Raw genomic sequence first — 22,159 nt, 5'->3', positions numbered from 1 at the left:
ACTTATTAGCTGCGTTAAGGAGTCTTTAAATCTTGATGATAAGCCCTCCATGGCAGGTAAGCGGGTTTCCTTCGGGACCCACAAGGCCCTGAAGACGGGTCAGGTTTTTCCTTGTCCTGAGGAGTTTCAGGAAACGGTAAATGACCAATGGTGTCGCATTAAGCAGACGCTGGTAGTACCTAAGAGATTTAAGTACCGTTATCCCTTTGGGGATTCGGTTGATTCCCGCTGGACTGTGGTTCCTAAAGTGGACCACACTGTTTCCAGACTGAATAAATCCACCTTGATGCCCGTGGAAGACTCCCCGGTGTTTAAGGACCCGGCAGATAGATGGGTGGAAACGCTTTCCCGCCACATGTATATGGTGGCGGGTTCCATGCTGAAACCGGTGTTCGCCTAAGTGATGGTCTCTCAGACTATCGCAGAATGGGCCATGGTGCTTAGGCGTACTCTGGTAGCAGAGTGGGTTTCTGCTGCTGCGCTGGACATGTTGGATCATGAATGGCACAGGCCTTGATGTACCTGTGTGAAGCGCCTTTGGACGAGGCTCCTTTGGCCGCATGTCTATCTGCGGTCGGGATTGCAATCCGCCGCATTATTTGGATGAAAAGCTGGTCGGCCGACCAAGCTTCTAAGAAGACAGTGTCTTACATCCCTTAGGCTCCGTTCACATTATAGCGTATGGATCACGGGCAGAACCGCCGCGGTTCCGCCCGCGATCGGGAGATTATTGCAAATCGCGGGACGCCTGTGCGTTGCCCGTTGATTTGCAATAGACCCCCAAACGCTGAGCGATGTTGCCGCGATTTCCGCCTGCCAAATCGTGGTAACATCGCGCAAAAAAAATCGCGGGACGCAATACGACCAAAAAAGTACAAGAGCTTATTTGGATCGTATTGCGTCCCGCGATTTTTTTTTGCGCGATGTTACCGCGATTCGGCAGGCGGAAATCGCGGCAACATCGCTCAGCGTTTGGGGATCTATTGCAAATCAACGGGCAATGCACAGGCGTCCCGCGATTTGCAATAATCTCCCGATCACGGGCGGAACCGCGGCGGTTCCACCCATGATCCATACGCTATAATGTGAACGGAGCCTTATGCGGGGATCGTCTTTTTGGTGACTCTGAGTGAGCTGATCAAGGGGCTTACTGGGGGTAAGAGTACTCTCTTGCCTCAAGTCTTGAAAGGTAAATCTCCCTACGCTAAGTGGGGCCCCTCCTTTAAGACTAACCGGGGGTCCTTTTGTGCCTTCGGGGCACAGGAAAAGGGTAAGTCCTTCAAGGCCTCCGGTGGTCACAAGAAATTTTGGGCGGGTAAGCCCAAAACGGGTCAAGCTGGGCAGGCAACCCAGTCCACCCCTTCCTGAAGGGACGCCCTCACCCGTATCAGGGGTGGGGGGACGTCTGCGTTGTTTTCCCGAGCCCTGGCTGTCCGACATTCAGGACAGGTGGGTTCGCAAGCTCATTAGTTCAGGGTACAAGATCGAGTTCCGATCTCGCGCCCCGCAGACAGATTCTTTCCATCAAATCTCCACCTGACTCCCGATCGTTTCCGGGATCTACAACGGGCGGTTCAAGATCTTCTCGCCCAAGGGGTCATCATTCCGGTCCCTCCGCGGGACAGGTTTCGGGGGTTTTACTCCAATCTGTTCACAGTGCCCAGAAAAGAGGGCAAGGTGTGTCCAATTTTGGACCTAAAGTTTCTGAACCGCTTCGTGCGGGTACAGAAGATCCGGATGGAATCCATCCGGTCGGTGGTGGCATGTCTGAGTCCAGTGGAATTTATGGCCTCTATCGACCTAAAAGATGCATATCTGCACATCCCTTTTTACGAGGGTCATCAGCGGTATCTCCGATTCGCAATTGCAGAGGAGCATTACCAGTTCGTGACGTTGCCCTTCGGTCTCGCTTCAGCTCCAAGGGTGTTCACCAAGGTTTTGGCTCCTGTGTTGGCTCTGCTACAGGGCAGAGATCCTTACCAGGTGGGACATGCATCCTCAGTCTTGGACAGAAGGATTTCTCTAAGCCACCATTTGAGATCGGATCTTTTGTGGTGGCTCCAGTCACCGATTCTGAGTCCTTCCGGCCGTTATTGTGGACGGGGCTCTCCACGGATGCCAGCCTGTCGGGCTGGGGTGGAGTTCTGGACACGATTTGTGCCCAGGGTATGTGGTCGTGGGAGGAGTTCTCCCTACCGATAAATGTCCTGAAGCTCCGTGCAATCAAGCTCTGTTTGTTCCTTTGGTCGGCTCGGATTCAGGGCTGCCCTGTACGAGTGCAGACGGACAACGCCACAGCGGTGGCGTACATGAATCATCAGGGGGGCGCCAGGAGTGCCCGGGCAGCCAGGGAAATGGCTGAGATTCTTTTGGCAATTTCGGCCGTCCACATTCCAGGGGTGGAAAACTGGCAGGCGGACTATCTGAGTCGCCAGACCCTGGACCAGGGGGAATGGTCCTTACATCCGGAGGTGTTTTACCTTATGTGCATCCGGTGGGGATCTCCGGGCATGGATCTGTTCGCATCTCATCAAAAAAGTGGAAAGGTTCATGGCTCGATCTCCCGATCCTCTGGCGGACGCCTCGGAAGTGTTAGTGGTGCCGTGGCATCGGTATTGGCTGATATGCCTTTCCTCCGATTCAAATGTTGTCCAGGTTCCTCCGCAGGTTAGCCTCGGAACGGATGCTGGTGATTCTGGTAGCTCCAGGCTGGCCGTGTCGGTCTTGGTACGCGGACGTTATGCAGATGGTTGTCGAGCCTCCCTGGTGGCTTCCACTAAGAAACGATCTTCTGTCTCAGGGACCGAACTTCCATCCTGCTTTACAGTCGCTTGCTTTGATGGCTTGGCTGTTGAAAGCCAAGACAGGGGTACCCCGTCGGCTGCCATTCCTACCTTGCTAAAAGCTAAAAAAGCTTCCTCTGGGAAGATTTATCATCGCACCTGGAGGGCATATTTTGCCTGGTGTGAGTCACAAGGTCTTCACCCCCGCTCCTTTTCAGTGGCAAGAGTTTTGGCCTTCCTACAGACTAAGGTGGATCAGCGCCTGGCGCTGACTACGATCAAAGGCCAATTGTCGGCCTTGGCCATTCTTTTTCAGCGCCCTTTGGCGTCTAATTCCTTGATTCGCACATTTATTCAAGGGGTGCGTCATCTGGCTCCCCCGAGGAAGGCTCCCTTACCTCCCTGGGACCTGAATCTGGTTCTGTCCGTTTTACAACGACCTACCTTTGAGAACATCAGAGAGATCCCTCTGCCTGTGTTGTCACAGAAAGTTGCCTATCTAGTGGCGATCACATCTGCTCGCAGAGTGTCTGAGTTGGCGGCTCTGTCTTGCCGCTCCCCCTATCTGGTTGTTCATAGGGATAAAGTGGTCCTGCGATCAAATCAGTCTTTTCTTCCTAAGGTGGTTTCAGCTTTCCACCTCAATGAGGATATTGTGTTGCCTTCTCTTTGTGCGAAGCCTAAGCATCCGAAGGAATTTGCCTTGCATTCCTTGGACGTGATCCGGGCGATCAAGGTTTACCTTTCCGCCACGGACTCTTTCTGGATGTCGTATTGTCTGTCTGTCCTTCCTGAAGGACCTCGGAAGGTTACAGCGGCATCTGCGGCAACCATTTCCAAATGGATCAGACAGACGATTGTGCAGGCCTATTCGATTAAGGGTCGGGTTCCTCCCTTCCCTGTTAAGGCGCACTCTACTAGAGCTTTTAGTGCCTCTTAGGCTTTTCGCCACCAGGCATCGGTGGCTCAGGTGTGGAAAGCGGCGACCTGGTAGTCTGTACACATATTTTCTAAGTTTTACAAACTTGATGTGTTGGCATCCTCGGATGCTTTTTTGGCCGCAAGGTTTTGAGTGCGGCAGTGGTTTAAAGAGACGTGCTTTTTTTTTAATGTCTCTTAGTCATGGGGTTTATTTCATTTTTTTCCTGGGTTAGCTCCTGTTGAGCTTTACTTACCCCACTGGTTCAGTTCCGTTTTTTCTCTGACCTGGGTACTGCATTCCCTATTTTAAGGTTGCGTCTTCCCACCCCTCACATCTACAGTGCTTTGGAACGTCCCAATCGTGAAGACTGTATGAATGGGCGGCGACTGTCAGAGGACGTAAGAGAAAATAGAATTTCTGTTTAATCTTACCGTAAAATCCTTTTCTCTGAGTCCTCTGACAGTCGCCGCCCCCGCCCCTCTCTTTGGGGTTGACAGTTTTTCATGGACTGCTTGCTACATAACTAGATTAGAGTGGTACTGGCTGCAGGATATAGGCCAGAGGGACGGCCCCCTGTGGGTGTGTCTATATGTTAATGTTTGTTGTATTAACAAAATTACTGCCTAGCTTGCTCCTGCGGAGAAGGCCAATACCCAATCGTGAAGACTGTATGAATGGGCGGCGACTGTCAGAGGACTCAGAGAAAATAATTTTACGGTAAGATTTTACAAAAATTCAATTTTTTCACGTTCTGCTATATAATACTCCCCAAAAAAAAATTCAAAATCAAATTTTTTTAACATTTTAGGCAAATTTGTTTTCTGCTACATATTTTTGGTAAAAAAGCGTATTTTGATTGGTTTACGCAAAAGTTATCGCGTCTACTAACTACGGGAAAGATTTTTCATTTTTATTGTGGTTTTTTTTTTTTTACTAGTAATGGAAGTGATCTGTGATTTTTAGCGGGACTGCAACATTGCGGTGGACAGATCGGACCTCTGACATTTTTTACACTTTTGGTCGGACCAGTGACATTACTACAGTATTCAGTGCTAAAAAAATGCACTGTTACTTTAACCACTTTACCACCGGAGGATTTTCCTGCTAAAAGACCAGGGGTTATTTTGCGATTTTTTACTGCGTGACTTTAACGGACAATCGCGCGGTCGTGCGACGCTGTACCTAAACGAATTTCACGTCCTTTTTTTCCCACAAACAGAGCTTTCTTTTGGTGGTATTTGATCACCTGTGCGATTTTTTGATCACGCGCTATAAACAAAAAAAGAGCGTAATTTTTGCAAAAACAACAATATTTTTCACTTTTTTTTATATGAAATTCCCCCAAAAAAAAATGTAAAAATCAAAATTTTTTAAAATTTTCGGCCAATTTGTTTTACGCTACCTATGTTTGGTAAAAAAAATCGCAAAAAGCGTATTTTGATTGGTTTGCGCAAAAGTTATCGCGTTTACTAACAAAGGGAAAGATTTTTGTCATTTTTGGTGTTTTTTTTTTTAACGAGTAATGGCGGCGATCTGCGATTTTTTTTGCGGTACTGCGACATTGCGGCGGACAGATCGGACCCTTGACTGACATTTTTGACACTTTTGGGGGTACCAGTGACATTACTGCAGTAATCAGTGCTATACATATGCACTGTTACTGCAAAAATGACACTGGCAGGGAAGGGGTTAACAGTATTGGACAGGGAGGGGTTAAGCGTGTCCTAGGGGCGTGATTCTAACTGTGTAGGGACAGGTCTACTAGTGTAAAAACAAAGATCAACAGTTCTACATAGTAGAACTGTTTGATCTTCACTTTTACACAGGGAGAACTGACAGGTGGCTTGTTTACACAAGCCGCTCTGTCTTTCTCCCGCTGTAGCGGCGATCGTAGTGTGACCGGCGGACATCGGGTCCGCCAGTCACACTCCCGCACTCCTCCGTGAACGAGCCGAGGCGGGCGCGCGCCTCGGCGGGCGCGCGCCCGCCCGCTATTGGCTCTGTAAGGAGTGACAGGCGAGCGACGTAGACCTACGTCACTCTGCCTGGCCGGGGCCGACTGCCGCAGTAAATATACTGTGCGCAGTCGGCAAGCGGTTAATAATGACACTGGCAGGGAAGGGGTTAACACAGTGGGTGATCAAGGAGTTAAATGTAAGCCTAGGGGAGTGTTGCTAACTGTATGGGAGTTGGGCATTTGAAATGATCAGAGACCTCTGATCCTACATAGAAGGATCACAGGCGCTCTGTGATCATTCCAGAGAGAACGGTCAGCTGTGTTTACAACAGCTGACCATCCTTCTGTCTCAGCGGGGAACCATCGCGGGTGCCCGGCGGCAATCTGAGCCACTGACCCCGTGCATCAGAGTCGCCGCTCCCGAGTAGGGGCGGGAGCGCGCCGCTGGCGTCGCACGCTGGCCACCTAGCTGCAGGCGCACGACTGACGTGCAGCTACGTCGGTTCACGCAGGAGGGGCTGCCTGCCATAGTATATCTGTGACAGGCGGTCCGGAAGAGTTTAAGTAGAAATTTTCCTCCTGGATTTTTCCTGTGAAATCTACAATCAGACTTCCACAAGGCAGAGGTGTAACTAGAACCTTCAGGGCCCCAGTGCAAGAAACCATGAAGGACGTCACACTGCGTCACACTCATACACCTGGATAAAAGGGGCGGCGGGGGTGGCATATAGAGCAACCAATCCACTACATTTTCTTCCTGCAGCAAAGGGGGATTGGTTCTTCTATATGCTGCCCCCACCACCCCTTCTATCCAGGTGTACAGGGGTGAGGCATGGGCCCCCTGGAGCATGGGGTTGGAATAAGTTGCAGTGGTGGCGGTAGTGATGGGGGGATGGAATGGGATGAGTGGCAGCATTAATGGGGGGGTGGAATAAGTGGCAACGGTAAAGGGATGGCATGAGTGGCAGCAGTAGTGGTGGGGTAGATGGGATGGGTGGGATGGGATGAGTGGCAGTGGTGGGGGGATAGCATGAGATAAGTGGCAGAGGTGGTAGTGGTAGTGGTGGGGAGATGGGATAAGTGGTAGTGGGGGGGGGGGGGTGAGTGGTGGTGGTAGTGGTGGGGGGATGGAATGGGATCAGTGGCAACGGTGATGGGGGTGGGATGGGGTCAGTGGTGGTGGTGAGGAGGGTGAAATTAGTGACAGCGGTGGTGGTGAGGAGGGTGGAATTAGTGACAGCGGTGGAGGTGAGGAGGGTGGAATTAGTGACAGCAGTGGTGGTGAGGTGGTGGTGAGGAAGGGGGTGGGATTAGTGACAGCAGTGGTGGTGAGGGGGGTGGAATTAGTGACAGTGGTGGTGGTGAGGAGGGTGGAATTAGTGACAGCGGTGGTGGTGAGGAGGGTGGAATTAGTGACAACGGTGGTGGTGGTGAGGAGGGTGGAATTTGTGACAGTGGTGGTGGTGAGGAGGGTGGAATTAGTGACAGTGGTGGTGGTGAGGGGGTGGGATTAGTGACAGCGGTGGTGGTGAGGGGGTGGGATTAGTGACAGCGGTGGTGGTGAGGGGGGGGGGAATTAGTGACAGCGGTGGTGGGGGGGGTAATTAGTGACAGCGGCGGTGGTGGTGGGGCGGGGGGTGAAATTAGTGACAGCTGTGGTGGTGAGGGGGGTGGAATTATTGACAACGGTGGTGGTGGTGAGGGAGGAGGAATTGACAGCGGTGGTGGTGAGGGGGGTGGAATTAGTGACAGCGTTGTTGGTGAGGGGTTGGGATTAGTGACAGCGGTGGTGTCATCCTCCCCCCACCACCTCTGCCTTTTACTGATTCCCCCACCACAGATCTCATTCCTATCTGTTGTAGAGGTGATGGGGGAATAGGGTTGAGATCTGTGGTAGTGTGGGGGGGTGGGCGGGATCAGTAAGAGGCACAGGTGGTGGAGGATGGGTACAGTTGCACTAGCAATTTGTCACTTACCTTGTCAGTCCGTCCATTCCTCCTGAGCATCCACTACACGTGCCTCCATGGGGTCTCCTTGCTGAGGGGAGAGCTCCTCCCCCCCCCCCCCATCTCTATTGGTGTCAGACTTTTTTTTTATCTCCTACTCCTCCTCCCTACCCCCTATCCCTGGAGAGGATAGACGGGGCTCCAGACTCTTGTGCTCAGCTCCGCCTCCCCTCAGCGGCCGGCCACACCCCCCACGCGGCAGAATAAAATAAACAAAGGACTGAGGAACGGACTTACTGACGAACGAGCGGGCCCGCCGGGCCCCCCCCACAGTGGCGGAACTCCAGGGCCCAGTCGCAACGGCGACTGCTGCGACTCTGGTAGTTCTGCCACTGCTACAGGGCCTTGACTGATATTCCCTTTCATGGAAATCGCCTGTTTGGAGCTACCCTGGATGACATCATAAAAGGTCTCACAGGGGGGGAAGAGTACCTTTCTTTCACAGGCTACTAAGAGCAAGGAACCTCGTAGAGGTGGGCCTTCTTTCTCAGTTTATAAGAAGTTTTTTCGTCCCTCAGGGTCGACTGACAAGGGCTCGAAGCCTTTCAGGCCTCTTCTGGAGGATCCAAACGAACCTGGTCTGGCAAACCGAGAGTGGGCTTCCTCAGACCCGTGGACAAGGCTCCTTCAACATGAAGGTGGGGCGGGGTGCTGGTACAAGACAAGTGGGTCCACTAAGTCATTCAGTCCGGCTACAAGATTGAGTTTCGCTCTTGTCCCCCGACAAGTTTCTTTCCTTCCAACTTGCGCCTGTCCCCGGACCCATTACAGGGTCTATTTGAGGTGGTACAAGACCTGTTGCTTCAAGGGGTGATTGTCCTGGTTATGACTTCGGAAAGTTTTCGGGTTTTTACTCAAACCTGTTTACAGTTCCCAGGAAGGAAGGCAAAGTGCGCTCAATCCTGGACCTTAAGGCACTGAACTGCTTTGTGCGGGTGCAGAAGTTCCAAATGGAGTCTAATCACACGGTGGTGGCATCCCTGTGTCAGAGGGATTTCCTTGCTTCTATCGACAGTGATTCAGGCCTCTTCCATCAAGGGTCAGGTTCCTCCTTTCCCTGTTAAGGTGCACTCTACTAGGGTGCTTAGTGCCTCCTGGGCCTTCCGTCTTCAGGTTTGCAAGGCAGGCATCTGGTCATCGGTGCACACGTTTATAAAGTGGATGTGTTGGCCTCTGTGGATGCTTTTTTTGGCCGCAAGGTTTCGCAGGCTGCTGTTGGGAGGACCTGATCCTCTTTTAGGGTGTATTTTTTTTTTTTTCAGGTGGGCGCCAGCTGTTTTGGTTGAGCTCCTGTTGCATGGTTGGCTACTGTTTAGCTTTAGGAATTTTTTTGCTGTTCCCACCCCCCTTTTTTAACACTGCTTTGGGATGTCCCAATGGTAAGGAATGTCAGGAGCTCTGTCTTGTAACAAAACTGAGTACCTATAGCAGGGAGAGGGAGTATACCCCCTGGGACTGCCCATAGGCATAGCCAGACTTTTTTTCTGCCCAGTATCCTAGGCAGTATAACCCAATGTTTAAGAATATCGGGAGCTGTGTCCGTCAATGAACATCAGAGAAATGGATTTTACGGTAAGTCAAAAATCCAATTTTTTCAGTAGAGTAAATGAAGGGTAAAACCACAGCCAGCTTTTTATTCCTGTCCTTGATCCTGCTGGAAGGTTCTCTCACTCCCTAGATTGTGAAAATGTTGTCACTCTGACAACAAGTGGGCCTCTTTCACATTAGTGTACTTAACCTCTCTGATTATGTCAAAATTTCTGTGCTAAAAGCAGTACATTGTTTTGCATGGAAATTTTTTTTTTTCTTTAGGCTTGTAATTCTTAGGAATAACTCAATTAAATCTGTCCAAACAAGAGTCTAGTAGACATCCCGGGTATGATAAAGTTTGAAACACGAAATCATAAATTATAATGTAATAAGAATACATTTGATCAAATTTCTTCATTGTTTTCGAAGTGGAGATATTTCATTGAGGGAGAATCTGTACTCGGGGGCACTGCCTGATCCGTATCGCAGTCAATAGAGCACCATGTCCGCACGTCGCTGAGCTCAGTTGCAGAATCATTGCTGTTGTCACTTTTAGTGCCTGATGACGATTTTTCCCACAAATCGCTATCGCTCAGTTTTTCAAATCATTCCGATACATCGTCGCTGTTTTCCAGTTCGTCCAAAAGCGTTTTTGAGCTAAAAGAACGCTTTTTGGACGCCATGGGCGTTATCAATTTTCCAGGCACAAAGTACCGCAAAAAGTACAGGCAGGGCACTGGAAAAGCCTCTAGGTGAGATGGCATGATACAGAATTGTAATTCTAACAGATTACACTGTATCATGTCATTTTTTTTTTTAATCTCCCGCCGGTTCCACCCCCCTGCGACGCGGCGCTCGCAGGGAAGGGAACCGGTAGAAGGTGCTGGCATCGGCCGAACACAGAGCGAGAGGACAGTGGGAGGAAGGCTGGGAGGACGGTGGGGGAAGGTTAGTATCGATCTGGGGTAATCCCCAGTGTGGCTCGGGGTTACCGCTTTTGGTACTGAAAATTAACCCCAAGCCACACTTGGGAATACCGCCAGGGAGGTTAAGTGTAATGTGTACACATATGTGAGGGGCGTGTTTTGACTGCAAGGGATGCAGAGGTGTTCTCTGCATCCGCCTGCAGGCAGTCCCATCCATGTCAGTTTGAACACAGCGGCAGCATTAACACAACCACTGTTACCAATTTGACAGTTGTGCAAATGCTAGTGTACCCAAACTCACACTGTCTGCATTCAGGGACCCAGCACCCACACAGCTGTCAAACTTGAAGCAGTGGCTGTGTCTGTACATCTACTGTATACCAATTTACATGAATGGGACTGCCTGCTCTTCGATGCATGGAACACCTGTGCATCCCTTGCAGGCAAAGTGTGGCCCTCACACGGGTGTACGCTTGAGTATGCCCATGTGAACGAGGCCTTACGAGGAAGTGGAAATCCCTGTTGTGGAGCACTGGACAGATGTAAAAACCCAATAGGGTTTCTGAGCCTTCCCCACATTATCCAAAACCAAAGTTTTTGCTGGGTATATATGTTAACTTGAAAAAATATATATTTGGTACTAGGTGCCCTTTACGAGCATATAGAGTACAATGAACTGCTTTTGAAGTGTATTATTTTTCTAACAGGGGACAGCGTTTCATTGCAGTACTGAAAACTCAAGCAGCCTTGACAACACCAAAAGGATATTAACCCGAAGAAGTGTTTACTGTCGACCGGTAACGTGAAACTCCGGTATGTGATAAACAGGGAAGCTTTATATCAGACCTGCTTACATGTAACAATATATAGATTAATCTGCAATTACATGCCACCATTTATTTTTCTATGTATTATCATTTGCTTTGCAATACCCTTATTGTGGCTGCAGGGTTAGAAAAAAAAGAATCCTGAATTACTCTGTAATTAAAGTGTTACTAAACCCAGGACCCTGCATTCACTATATCTGGTCTCCCACAGTACACAGAACGTGGAAATGCAATCATTATAGTAAGGATAAACTGCTAAATACATTTTCTTATCAGCAGTATATAGCAGTCTTGTGACTTCTATCAGTGCCTGGTTAAAGCTTGTAGGAGAAGTTTGTGCTGCACTGGCTGTCCTATCAGGATACAGGACCCCTGACCCTCTAACTGAACAGTGCTGATTGACCCTGTGCTGATCACATGCACTCTCCCAAGAAAAAAAAAAAACATTTCTAGCAATACACACCAAACTGAGTATGTGCAGCCTGACTCCAGTAACTCTGTGTTATCAGGACATGTTTTTGGGGGCAATGTAAGAAGGGGAGGATCTGTGCATAAATGATCAAACAGCCTTTTTCCACAATGCAGAGGATTAACCCCTTAGGTTCCATAGTGAGTATAACTAGCATGCTTTACTGCATATTCAGACTGATATTACTGCTGTGGGTTCAGTAACACTTTATTTGTGAGTTTGCATCATACATGTGATGGGTCGGTGACTCGGAAAATATTAAAGTAGGGCAACTAGAATATTCCGTAGGTATGTCTCTTGGGAAAGGTTAAAGTAGAAGTCCACCCTAACACTAAAATCCCTGCATCTACAGACCTCCACGATCTAATATTAACCTATCTAACCCTGTAAAAAAGAAAGCAGTATACATACCTTTTATGAAGCCGATCCCACGCTGAGCTGTAAGCCATGGCTTTGCTGTGGAGGCAGGTGCAGAGGACACGTCCCCCGGCAGAGTTTCCGCCGCTGGACATCGGATTGCCTTTAAAAAAGGTTTTTATACCTATTTCTTCTTTACAGCGCTATATAGGTTATTGTTGGATCGTGGATGTCTATAGATGCAGTGATTTTAATTTTAGGGTGGACTTGGGGTCCTTTCACACGAGCAATCCGATTAGATCCGCCTGTTAGTTTTTTAGGCGGATCTGATCAGATCCTTCATGCATCCCTATGGGGCAGCGGATGTTAGCGGAGACATGTCCGCTGACACACGCTGCCATCCACATCCGATCCTGTCCGTGAAATCCGGACGGATAGAAACCCTATTTTCCATCCGTCCAGGGGATCGAAAGGGATCAGTGGTCCGCTCTCATCCGATTTGCCCATAGAGATGCATGGGGCTCTGACACCTCCCTCTCCTCACACATAGCGGAGAGGGAGCTGTCACCTGCCTGCTCAGTGGGAATATATGTATCGGTCCCCTCGCTGAGCAGCACAGATCCGCCTACGGAGGCGGACCGTGTGAAAGAAGCCTTACACTTTAACTTGATTCAAAATAATTAAGTGGCAAAGCCCAATGAGCAGGCAGGCAACAAAAGGAAGCTTTTAAGATGAAACTGAAAATAGTAATGTTGCCATACTGGCTATGGAGTGTGGAAGGCATGTGTAGAACATAATACTGATCAAACATAATTATAATTATTTTAGCAGGTATAACTGTTCACAAATGTTCTTACTGTATATTTAGCTAGTTGCCTGGAGTTCAGCTCCAAATTATATTACCCTACGGGCATTTATTGTTCTCAACATGTTATATAAGTATACTACTACAAATGAGCGCATTAATATATCCCACGCTGACCTCAAATTATTATATTAATACTGTAAAGTGTCCTTGATACTTTTTTGATAACCTGTGTGCATTATTGTGGTGTTGGCCATCCCTTTGTGCCTTTAACAACCTTCACTCATCTGGAAAGGCTTTTGACAAGATTTTGGAGTGTGTCTGTGGGTGAAATATGGCCAATCCAGCCAAAAGAGCATTTGAGAGGCCTGGTTCATTAAAGATGTTCCAAATCATCCCAAAGATGTTAGGTAGGGTTGAGGTTGGAGCTCTGTGCAGACCACTCAAGTTCATCCACACCAAACTCCTCAAACCATGTCTTTATGGGGCTGACTTTGTGGCTAGGAGCACAGTATTTTTAAAATTGTAAAATGCCTTTCCCAAACTGGTGTCACTAGGCTGGATGCGCACACTTATATAAAATGTATTTATATGTGGGTCACAGGAGTGCACTTCTTTCTGCAGTCCAGTGACCTGCTTTCAGTTGACAGCGTGGTAAAATCTGCTGTTTGCTGATGTCGGGATCCACCCAGATGCCTGGACCGACAGCTGGTTCAGCCACTCAGCGAGCTGCTGGGAGACTAAGCCTGCCACTCCTGCCTCCCCTGCATGGCGTTCCAGTGAGTGCTGGAGGGGCAGAGCAGAGATCCGGTGGTTGAAAGTCACAAGCTCTCTGCTCAGTAAAGACCAAGAACTAAGCAAACAGCGGTCTTTAATTGCTCAGTCTTAGAGGCAGCCGGGGACAGATACAGCATCAGACCAACGCTGCATCTACTCCCCCCCCCCCCCCCCCAGACCATGCCAGGCCACATGGCTCAACATGGGGGGGTTGATGGGAACAAGGGCCTCTTCCCGACAACCCTGAGCTGTGGTTATCGGGGTCTGTGGGCAAGGGCTTATCGGAATCTAGAAGCCATCTTTATTAGGGGGCCCCAGATCCCATGTGAATAGGTACCGCTCCTTCTGAGGTCATATGACGTAACGTGATGTCAGAAGGGGGCTTCTGACATCACGTGATGTCATGTGATGTCAGAAGGGGCGGTGCCACCGGATGACGTAACTGGCCCCACCCCTTGCCTATAAAAGAACTGTCAAAGCAGTAAGGAGGCAGATGACGGGAGACCTCCAAAGAGGTGAAAACATTTAATTTTTTTCTGTTTTTTGCGTCCGGCGGTTGTTGTGATTGGCAATGGATTTACATAGAGGGACACTATTTTTAATTTTTTAATAAAGGAATTGTCAAAAACCGTTTCCTGTGGTTCATACTTTTTGACACGTTTTTGGTGAATGGGTAGGGGTATGATGTACCCGATATCCATTCACACAAAGAGGGGGGGTGGGACCTCTGGGCCCCATTGTTAAAGGGGGTTTCCATATTATTACAGTATTACATAGTTACATAGTTGAAGGTTGAAAAAAGACATCAGTCCATCCAGTTGAACCTGTGATGTGTGTGTGTTTGCTTTCAACCATACTTTGTATACCCCTTTATGTTGTGGTCTTTAAGGTGCCCATCTAATAGTTTTTTGAAACTATCAATGTTCCCTGCTGGATACCACTGCTTGTGGAAGAGAACTAGATATTCTGATAAGCCCCCTGCCCACAGACCCTGACAACCCTGGGGCAAGGTGCTTTAGGGTGGGGGGCACAGAGCCCCCCCTGCCCCAAAGGACCCACTCTCCATGTTGAGGGCATGTGGCCCCTTTGCTGCCCTGCCAGACTGCATGCTCGGATAAGGGTCTGGTCTGGTATGGATTTTGGAGGGGACCCCAGACCGCTTTTTTTTTTATTTTGGTATTAAAATCCATGCCAGACCTGAAGGGGGAGAAGGGGCTCTATGCCGTTTTTTTAAACATTTTTATTGCCAGGCAATTGGCGGCATTCTGTTCTTTACATTCATTTCTCAGTGAGGAAGCCCCCTGACAGATGATGACTCATGCTTGTTAAGGACGTAGGCGGCCGGCTTCTTAACAACCAGCTATTTCTTCACACAGAATTCAAATCAGTCAATCGTTTTTCGACTGATCTGAATTCGAATCTTTCTGAAAAGTTGGAATTCGTTAGAAAACAACAAAACAAATTTTAACATATTTTAATTAAATTTGTTACTATTCGTTACTTTTTTTTTACATCCGAATATTTGTTACTATTTCATTCGGAGATTCGGATACATCCGAATCCCCGAATAACCAAAAATTCATCCAAATTTACATTTAGAACTGAAACAAATTGCACATGTCTATTGATTTTCATTCTTGATAGAGACAGAGCAGATGCTTAGCTTTTTAGTCTGGTCTAGTTTACTTTGAACAATTTGGGTGCTTATGATCCTCTTTATTTGCTCTTTTTTAGGAAACAAAAAGGAAGGCTGTATGGTGCAGTCGTATTGCAGACCGAGTGGGCTGGAAAAATCATTATTACTTTGGAGTTACATTAAACAGCATTTGATCTCACTGTATTTCTGCTGGATTGTAGTCTGTTGACTGAAGCTGAATCATTTGACACTTTTTTACATTTGCCTGGGCCAACAGCCTTAATGTGACTGAACTAGGTATAAGTCTATCACCTTTTAAATTTAAAGGAAACTATGTCATCACTGGCTCACAGCAGACAAAGTCATCAAAATTTACTGATGGGAGAACTGTCCTTTTAAAAATGAGAATTTAATTGTGTTGAGCAGTGATGACCCTATGGATGACCAGCTCTAGCTTCCCTTGAATATTGGCAATGTAATTCACATCAATATGATAGTGGCTTCAGATAAACTGTGGCATAGACAGTTTGCCGCAAAATGGCAGCTTACTGGAAGTGCCACACTTTTGAGAGTTCTCCAAGGAAGCTAAGACTGTGGGAACATGTAATCTGCCATTGCTGGTCTCTTTCTGTGTCTGGTTTTAACATCTCCTGACTTACATATGTGTTCTGGGTATATATCTCAGAAAATACTAAAGGCTAAGAACTAAAGCAACCAGCATTTTCAGAAGGAAGGGTCTACATATTTCTCAGAATACAGGTTTTCTTTAAAAATTATCTATACATTTTGTTTAGTGTTTTCATGTTTTTTTGTGTTGCAAATGTATATATTATGTTTTGTTAGTAGTTTACATTATTTATGTTCTATTACATTGAAATGTTGTTCTGAGTGAAGGGAAGGGACATCTTTTAGGAATTTGTTACAGAAATTCAACATTCAAGTATCGGGTTCCTGGTAAAATTGGCCATATAAACTGGTTTTATTGTGTATTTTAGCTGCAACAATGCCCCGTGTTACTCACGTGTAACTAGTGCTTTCTTTTGACAGACAACATAAACAACAGACTGTAAGCCAGTAAGGAAGAAAGCAAGTCAGAGATTTACACCAAGGGGAAAAATCAAATGGGTTGCAATCAAGTCTAAAGCAGATAGCAAATAGACTTTAATATACAACATAATCATTTCAAACACTTTTTATTACTACAATTGAAGTGCTTCATTGACTGAAACATAGAGGATCACCAGCCATAGTTGTTTTGAGTGAAGAAAAGCATAAATAGAAGAACACTTAAAGTTGACCACACGTGTTGCAATCTAATTGTACAATTCCTTTAAATCTATCAAAAGCTTGTACAATCAAACTGAAAAATGTAGGGCCAACCTTAACTGTGATGGTAGCTCTGCACATTTGTTGGGATCATGATGGTTGTCTGTGATCCTGCAACCTGACAACCATGCTTAGATAGCCTGTCACTGGGATAAGGTCATATACTAAGGGACGTGGGTTGTGACTGGTAAACCATTCTTGTGATTATCAATATGGAAGTTCCCAGTGCTAATATATGGGCATGTGCCTTAGGTAAACCAATGAAATTATACAATTTGTTTAGTCTGCCTTGCCAGCCAGGGTGGTGTTTTCTCTCAGGGCAGCAGCATGATATATTATGGTCCATTATGACCAGTGAGGTACCCAATAATTCTGCAAAAAAACCTCAAAAATAAAAGTCCTTCCTAAGAACAGAATCAACTGGTACTGACTATTGCATTAGCCAAAAAGGCCTTTTGTGTGCCATTTTCTGATCCTGCTTTCACACTTGCTGGACTCTCCTAACTGTGGCTTTTAGCCTCTCCCTCTGGCTCAAAGACCATTACAATACAGAATCCATTGAGGGCCCTGTTTCCATCCTCCATTTAATTGTGGGATAGCAAACCGATGGAGTCTGGCCCTAGTAGATGGAGCTTACCCAAAAAGTCTGAAATGATGAGACCATAGTTCAGTGAAACTATAATCAGAGGCATGCACAAAATAGCCTTTTTTTTTTTTAAGGTATGCTTTATTCAGCTGATGTTGATAAACTGGTGCTTCCACCAGGAGCCTCTTCTTTGTTCTATTGTAAAAATAAACTAAAAAGGAGCGGGTCCATTGCCTATAGAATTCAAGTCCGTTCCGTCATTTTATGGACCAGTTTTCATGGTTGGCTAACCTGACAAAAGTGTATTTGTATTTGTTTGACACAGTGTGACACTTTCAGTTATTCATGTTAATATTTTTATATGTTCAACATTCACAGTTTTCAGAGTCTGCAAAGAAAAATTCTGCAGCACTGGCCCTGCTGGTGAAAAGATTTTTTGTTTTATTTTGTACCTGGAAGTTGCACAGCTGTTTAATTAAAGGGCTGATTCATTTTTCTCAGTTGCACAATGCCTGTTGCCTGGTCCTTCCTTCCTTCCTTTTTTTTTTTCATAGCATGATTCACTGGTTTCAAGTTGCAGGAAGTTGGTTATAGAGAGATGACTGTTGAAGATTGTTACGCATGAAATTGCTGGAGAAAAAACACGAATTATCAAAGTAACACAAATCCATAACTTACCCAGACTGCCTTATACCTAGTACACACGATCAGAAAATTGGATGAAAAATACAGCTTTTGGATCGATTGTACAATAATCTGATCATTAGTACACAGCTTTCAAGAGCCAATCATGGCAGTTCATCCAAAATTATCCAAAAGAACAAACACAAACATTTTTCTCATATGATACCAGATCAAACGATATTTGTTTAACCACTTCTGGACCGGAAGATTTTCCCCCTCAATGATCAGGCCATATTTTGCGATTCGCCACTGCATTATTTAACGGACAATTGTGTGGTCGTGCGGCGCTGTACCCAAATAAAATTGATGTCTTTTTTTTCCCACAAATAGAACTTTCTTTTGGTGGTATTTGATCACCTCTGCGATTTTTATTTTTTGCGCTATAAACAAAAAAAGAGCGACAATTCTGGGGGAAAAAAACAATACTTTTCACTTTCTGCTATATAACCAGAAAAAAAATTAAAAAAAATAAAATTTTTTAACATTTTAGGCCAATTTGTTTTCTACTACAAATTGTTGGTTAAAAAAATCACAATAAGCATATTTTGATTGGTTTGCGCAAAAGTTATCACGTCCACTAACTACGTAAAAGATTTATATCATTTTTATTGTTTTTTTTTTTTCTTCTAGTAATGGCGCCGATCTGCGATTTTTAGTGGACAGATCGGACCGCTCACTGACATTTTTGACACTTTTGGGGGGACCAGTAACATTACTACAGTAATTAGTGCTAAAAATATGCACTGTTACTGTAATAATGACACTGGCAGGGAAGGGGTTAACACTGTGGGTGACCAAGGGGTTAAATGTGAGCCTAGGGGAGTGATTCTAACTATATAGGAGGATCACAGGAGCTCTGTGATCATTCCAGAGAGAACAGTCAACCGTGTTTACAACAGCTGACCGTTCTTCTTTCTCAGCAGGGAGCGTTAGCGGGTGGCAGGCGGCGATCGGATCTGATTACCGCCTGCGCCGTGCATCAGAGTCCCCGCTGCCGAGTGGGGGCGGTAGTGTGGCAGCACATGCTCGCCCCCTAGCTGCAGGCGCGCGACTAACCTAGACCTACGTCGGTTCGCACAGGATGGCCAGCCTGCCGCAGTAAATATGCGGTAGGCAGTCCGGAACCAGTTAATCAGTACCATATTTGAAAGAAAAAAATCGGAAGAGCAAGACTACGCACGCTCAGAAAGGAAAGAATACATTACAACACATTACATTGCTTCTGAAGTTGTATTTTGTCATATGAGAATCCCATATGGGGGGGTAATTTTCCTTACATCCTACCCCAGAGACACAACAGGAAAAAGAAACCTCTCAAAGGTGAGGTTAAATCCTATCTTAATCAGTTGTCACCAAAACGGGTGTCCCTATTGGAGGACTTCAAATTACTTTTGACAATTTTTGTCAATATACAAGCAGATATCGTGAATTACCCAGAAGGAACATAGACAGCAATAAAAACCTGAAATCCAAAAATTGTCTTTAGATTCACTTTAAATTACAAAATACCATGCAAGTGAATCATGCAGTAGACCTGTCAATCAGAACCCATCATGAATTCTGATTGGTTGCTATAAGTTCATGAACTTTCAGTCTTTGTGCTGTTTGCTAATGGAACCCTGACTTGGTGGAATAACCGCTTTATCAAAACATAAAACAATTGTGGACAATCCCTATTTGAAATATACACCTATTATATACACCTATCTGTTATACAGCCCTCCAGTCCTGAAAGAACAGTTTTGGGTTGCGTTGGTAGTACAGAGGCAGCAGCATATAAACTGCAGCAGGCTGGTTGCGCAAAATCTCCTACATGTACGTGATTTTATGCAGAAATTGTGGGGGGACACAGCGGGAGACAATCAGCGAGTCCGACTGCAGATACAAGGCAGACCGCCGTTCTGTGACAGAGGAAAAGCGAGATTTTGTGTTTCAGCTAAGCTCAAAACACAGAGCTCTCTTTTCCTCTAGTGCACAGGTGTCAAACTGGGGGTCCCCCAGCTGTTGCAGAACTACAAGTCCCATGAGGCATTGCAAGGCTGATGGTTAAAAGCATGACGGGACTTGTAGTTCTGCAACAGCTGGAGGGCAGCCAGTTTGACACCCCTGCTCTAGTGCATCCACTCCCCCCTACAGTTAGAAAGCACTCCCTAGGAGCACACTTAACCCCTTGAGCTCTCCTGGTATTAACCCCTTCCCTGTCAGTGTCATTTATACAGTAACAGTGCATTTTTTAAACACTGATCACTGTATTGGTGTCACTGGTCCCCAAAAAGTGTCACTTAGTGTCAAAAATTGCTGGTCGCCGCTATTACTAGTAAAAACAATAAAAATAAATAAAAAGTCCATAAGTGTATCCCATAGTTTGTAGACGCTATAACTTTTGCGCAAACCAATCAATATACTCTTATTAGGAATTTTTTTTTTGTTACCAAAAATATGTAGTAGAATACATATTGGCCTAAATTGATGAAAACATTAGATTTTTTTTTTTTATGGGTATGTTTTATAGCAAAAAGTAAAAAAATATATATTTTTTTTTCGAAATTGTGTTTTGTGTTTTTTTGTTTATAGCACAAAACAAAAACTGCAGAGCTGATCAAATACCACCAAAAGAAAGCTCTATTTGTGGGGGAAAAGGACATCAAGTTTTTTTAGGTGCAGCATCGCATGACCGCGCAATTTTCAGTTAAAGCAACGCATAGCCGTATCGCAAATAATGGCCTGGTCATTAGGGGGTAAAACCGTCTGAAGTTGAAGTGGTTAATGTACTGCACAAAGCATAGATTTTTAACAATCTTGCAGTGAATCTTGCAGAAAATTACAGCACTACAGATTGAAAAGGAAAGGTAATTTTAATAATAATTCAATTTGCCTTGCTATATGCTATATTATTGGTATTTGTTATTTTTTCCCCATGAAATTAGAGTTACCCTTTAGGCAATCACATCACCTAAACAACAATGGCTGCTAAATTCAAAGAAAACCATCTAAACACAGATTATTGTGCCTTAGCTCTTGTATATCAATTCTGGGTGCACATGCCTTTTACGAAAAAACCTTTCCTGAAAAAAAAAAAAAACATGGAAGCTGCAATTGCTCATCTCTCCTTCTGGAAATGCTACTTGTCTCGCTTTCATGCTGACTCTCTGGCTTTAATAACAGAGAACAAGTATGCCAACAAGGGCTTTTGACATAGAAACTACAAAAGCCTAAAGCTGGTCATAGATGGGAATTGTTTTTTTTTTTGGTAAGTCAGCCAGCTGACCAAAAAAATTACTCCATTCCCCTATCCACACATATGAGGTGGATGAGGGCATCCTCTCCACTGTGCTATTGTATTCTGACATCAGAGACTGCCCCTGCCATCACAACACATTGATCTGATTGGCTACAGCACTGATCAACACATTTTCCAACAAGATCATTCAAGAGCGGTCAGTCCTTAGATTGGCTGCTCTAAAACAGGAATGGCTATAGATGGCTCAAAATTTGGCCAATCCCTGCTGAACCAGCTGCATTTCGATTCATCTATGGCCAGCTTGAGGATCAACTGGTGTTCCAGAAGGAAGTCTGCAACAGCAAATTATATATTTCCCTTAGGAAAGATTTACTATAAGCAAAAATTCTGCTCCTTTGGAAAAGGATGTTTTAAAATAGGAAGCTAAACCAGGATCCAAACCTGAATTCCTTAGAATCAATAGAGGAGGATTTCACCTAACAGAAGAGGCATCAGCACAAGGGACAAATCCTACGGACTGTAAGTTATATATCCCCTATATGTCTGCTGATTTTTGTGTTTTTTATTTTGACTGCAGTTAGGCTTTAACGTGACATAAGTGGTTTTAAACAATAAGAACACAGTAAAAAGTACATTTATTTTCACAAAAAGCCCATCAGTTTTAAAATATGTGACCATTTTAGGTATAAACTATGCTCTCATCTTTTTAGGTTTTTATTTGAATGGATATAAGCTTGTGTGTCGATATGGAGACGTCTGCAAAGGTTTTACCTGCGTCAAAGTACAGCAGGTTGGACCTGCAGAGCAGGTGGGGAGGGGCCTTTTTTACCATGATTAAAATAATTGATAAACACACAAGTTATAAAACTCATTTTTCCTGTTCTACAGTCATTACTGCATTCTCTTGCTACACACACACAACGTTGTTTAATTGCAGCTTTTAAAATCTCATTGGGAAAACATCAAACTCAGAAAAGTAAGAACTTACCTGAAAGTTTTCTTTTGATTTCTAATGTAACCTTACATATTTTTTTCTGCTCCATATTTACATGCCTTTTCTTTTTTACTGATTGGTGGATCCTACCTCTATGGGCTATCTGTACCTCAAAAAAATGGCAGGCAACAGCCTTTCTTAAAAACGACTGCAAACATAGTATTCGTTTGGTAAAGCCCCGTACACACGTACCGATGGTCGGCATACAAATGTTCCTCTTTTCTCCCCGGGATGTCGGTGTCTGCTGAAAAGTGCAAAGACAGCACAAGGACAGCACAAGAATTTTGTCCGCCGACTGCAGAAGTGATGTCATGTAATGGTTAACTTTCCCTG

General features: G+C 45.5%; 1 protein-coding gene across 1 annotated transcript in view; it reads left to right on the top strand.

Annotated features, from left to right (window-relative positions):
* Positions 1–10,938, top strand: part of SNAPC4 (small nuclear RNA activating complex polypeptide 4) — a 185,220-nt gene extending 174,282 nt beyond the window's left edge. Inside the window, exon 23 of the mRNA XM_082264404.1 lies at positions 10,832–10,938. Within this exon, the coding sequence (XP_082120530.1) occupies positions 10,832–10,930 (99 nt within the window). The 3' untranslated portion in view covers positions 10,931–10,938. The remainder of the gene's footprint in view (positions 1–10,831) is intronic.
* Positions 10,939–22,159: the final 11,221 nt, after the last annotated feature.

Source organism: Pelophylax lessonae (genome assembly GCF_965119305.1).
Source record: "Pelophylax lessonae genome assembly, chromosome: 7".
NCBI classification, from domain to species: Eukaryota; Metazoa; Chordata; class Amphibia; order Anura; family Ranidae; genus Pelophylax; species Pelophylax lessonae.
This window is presented reverse-complemented; position numbering and strand designations above follow the sequence as displayed.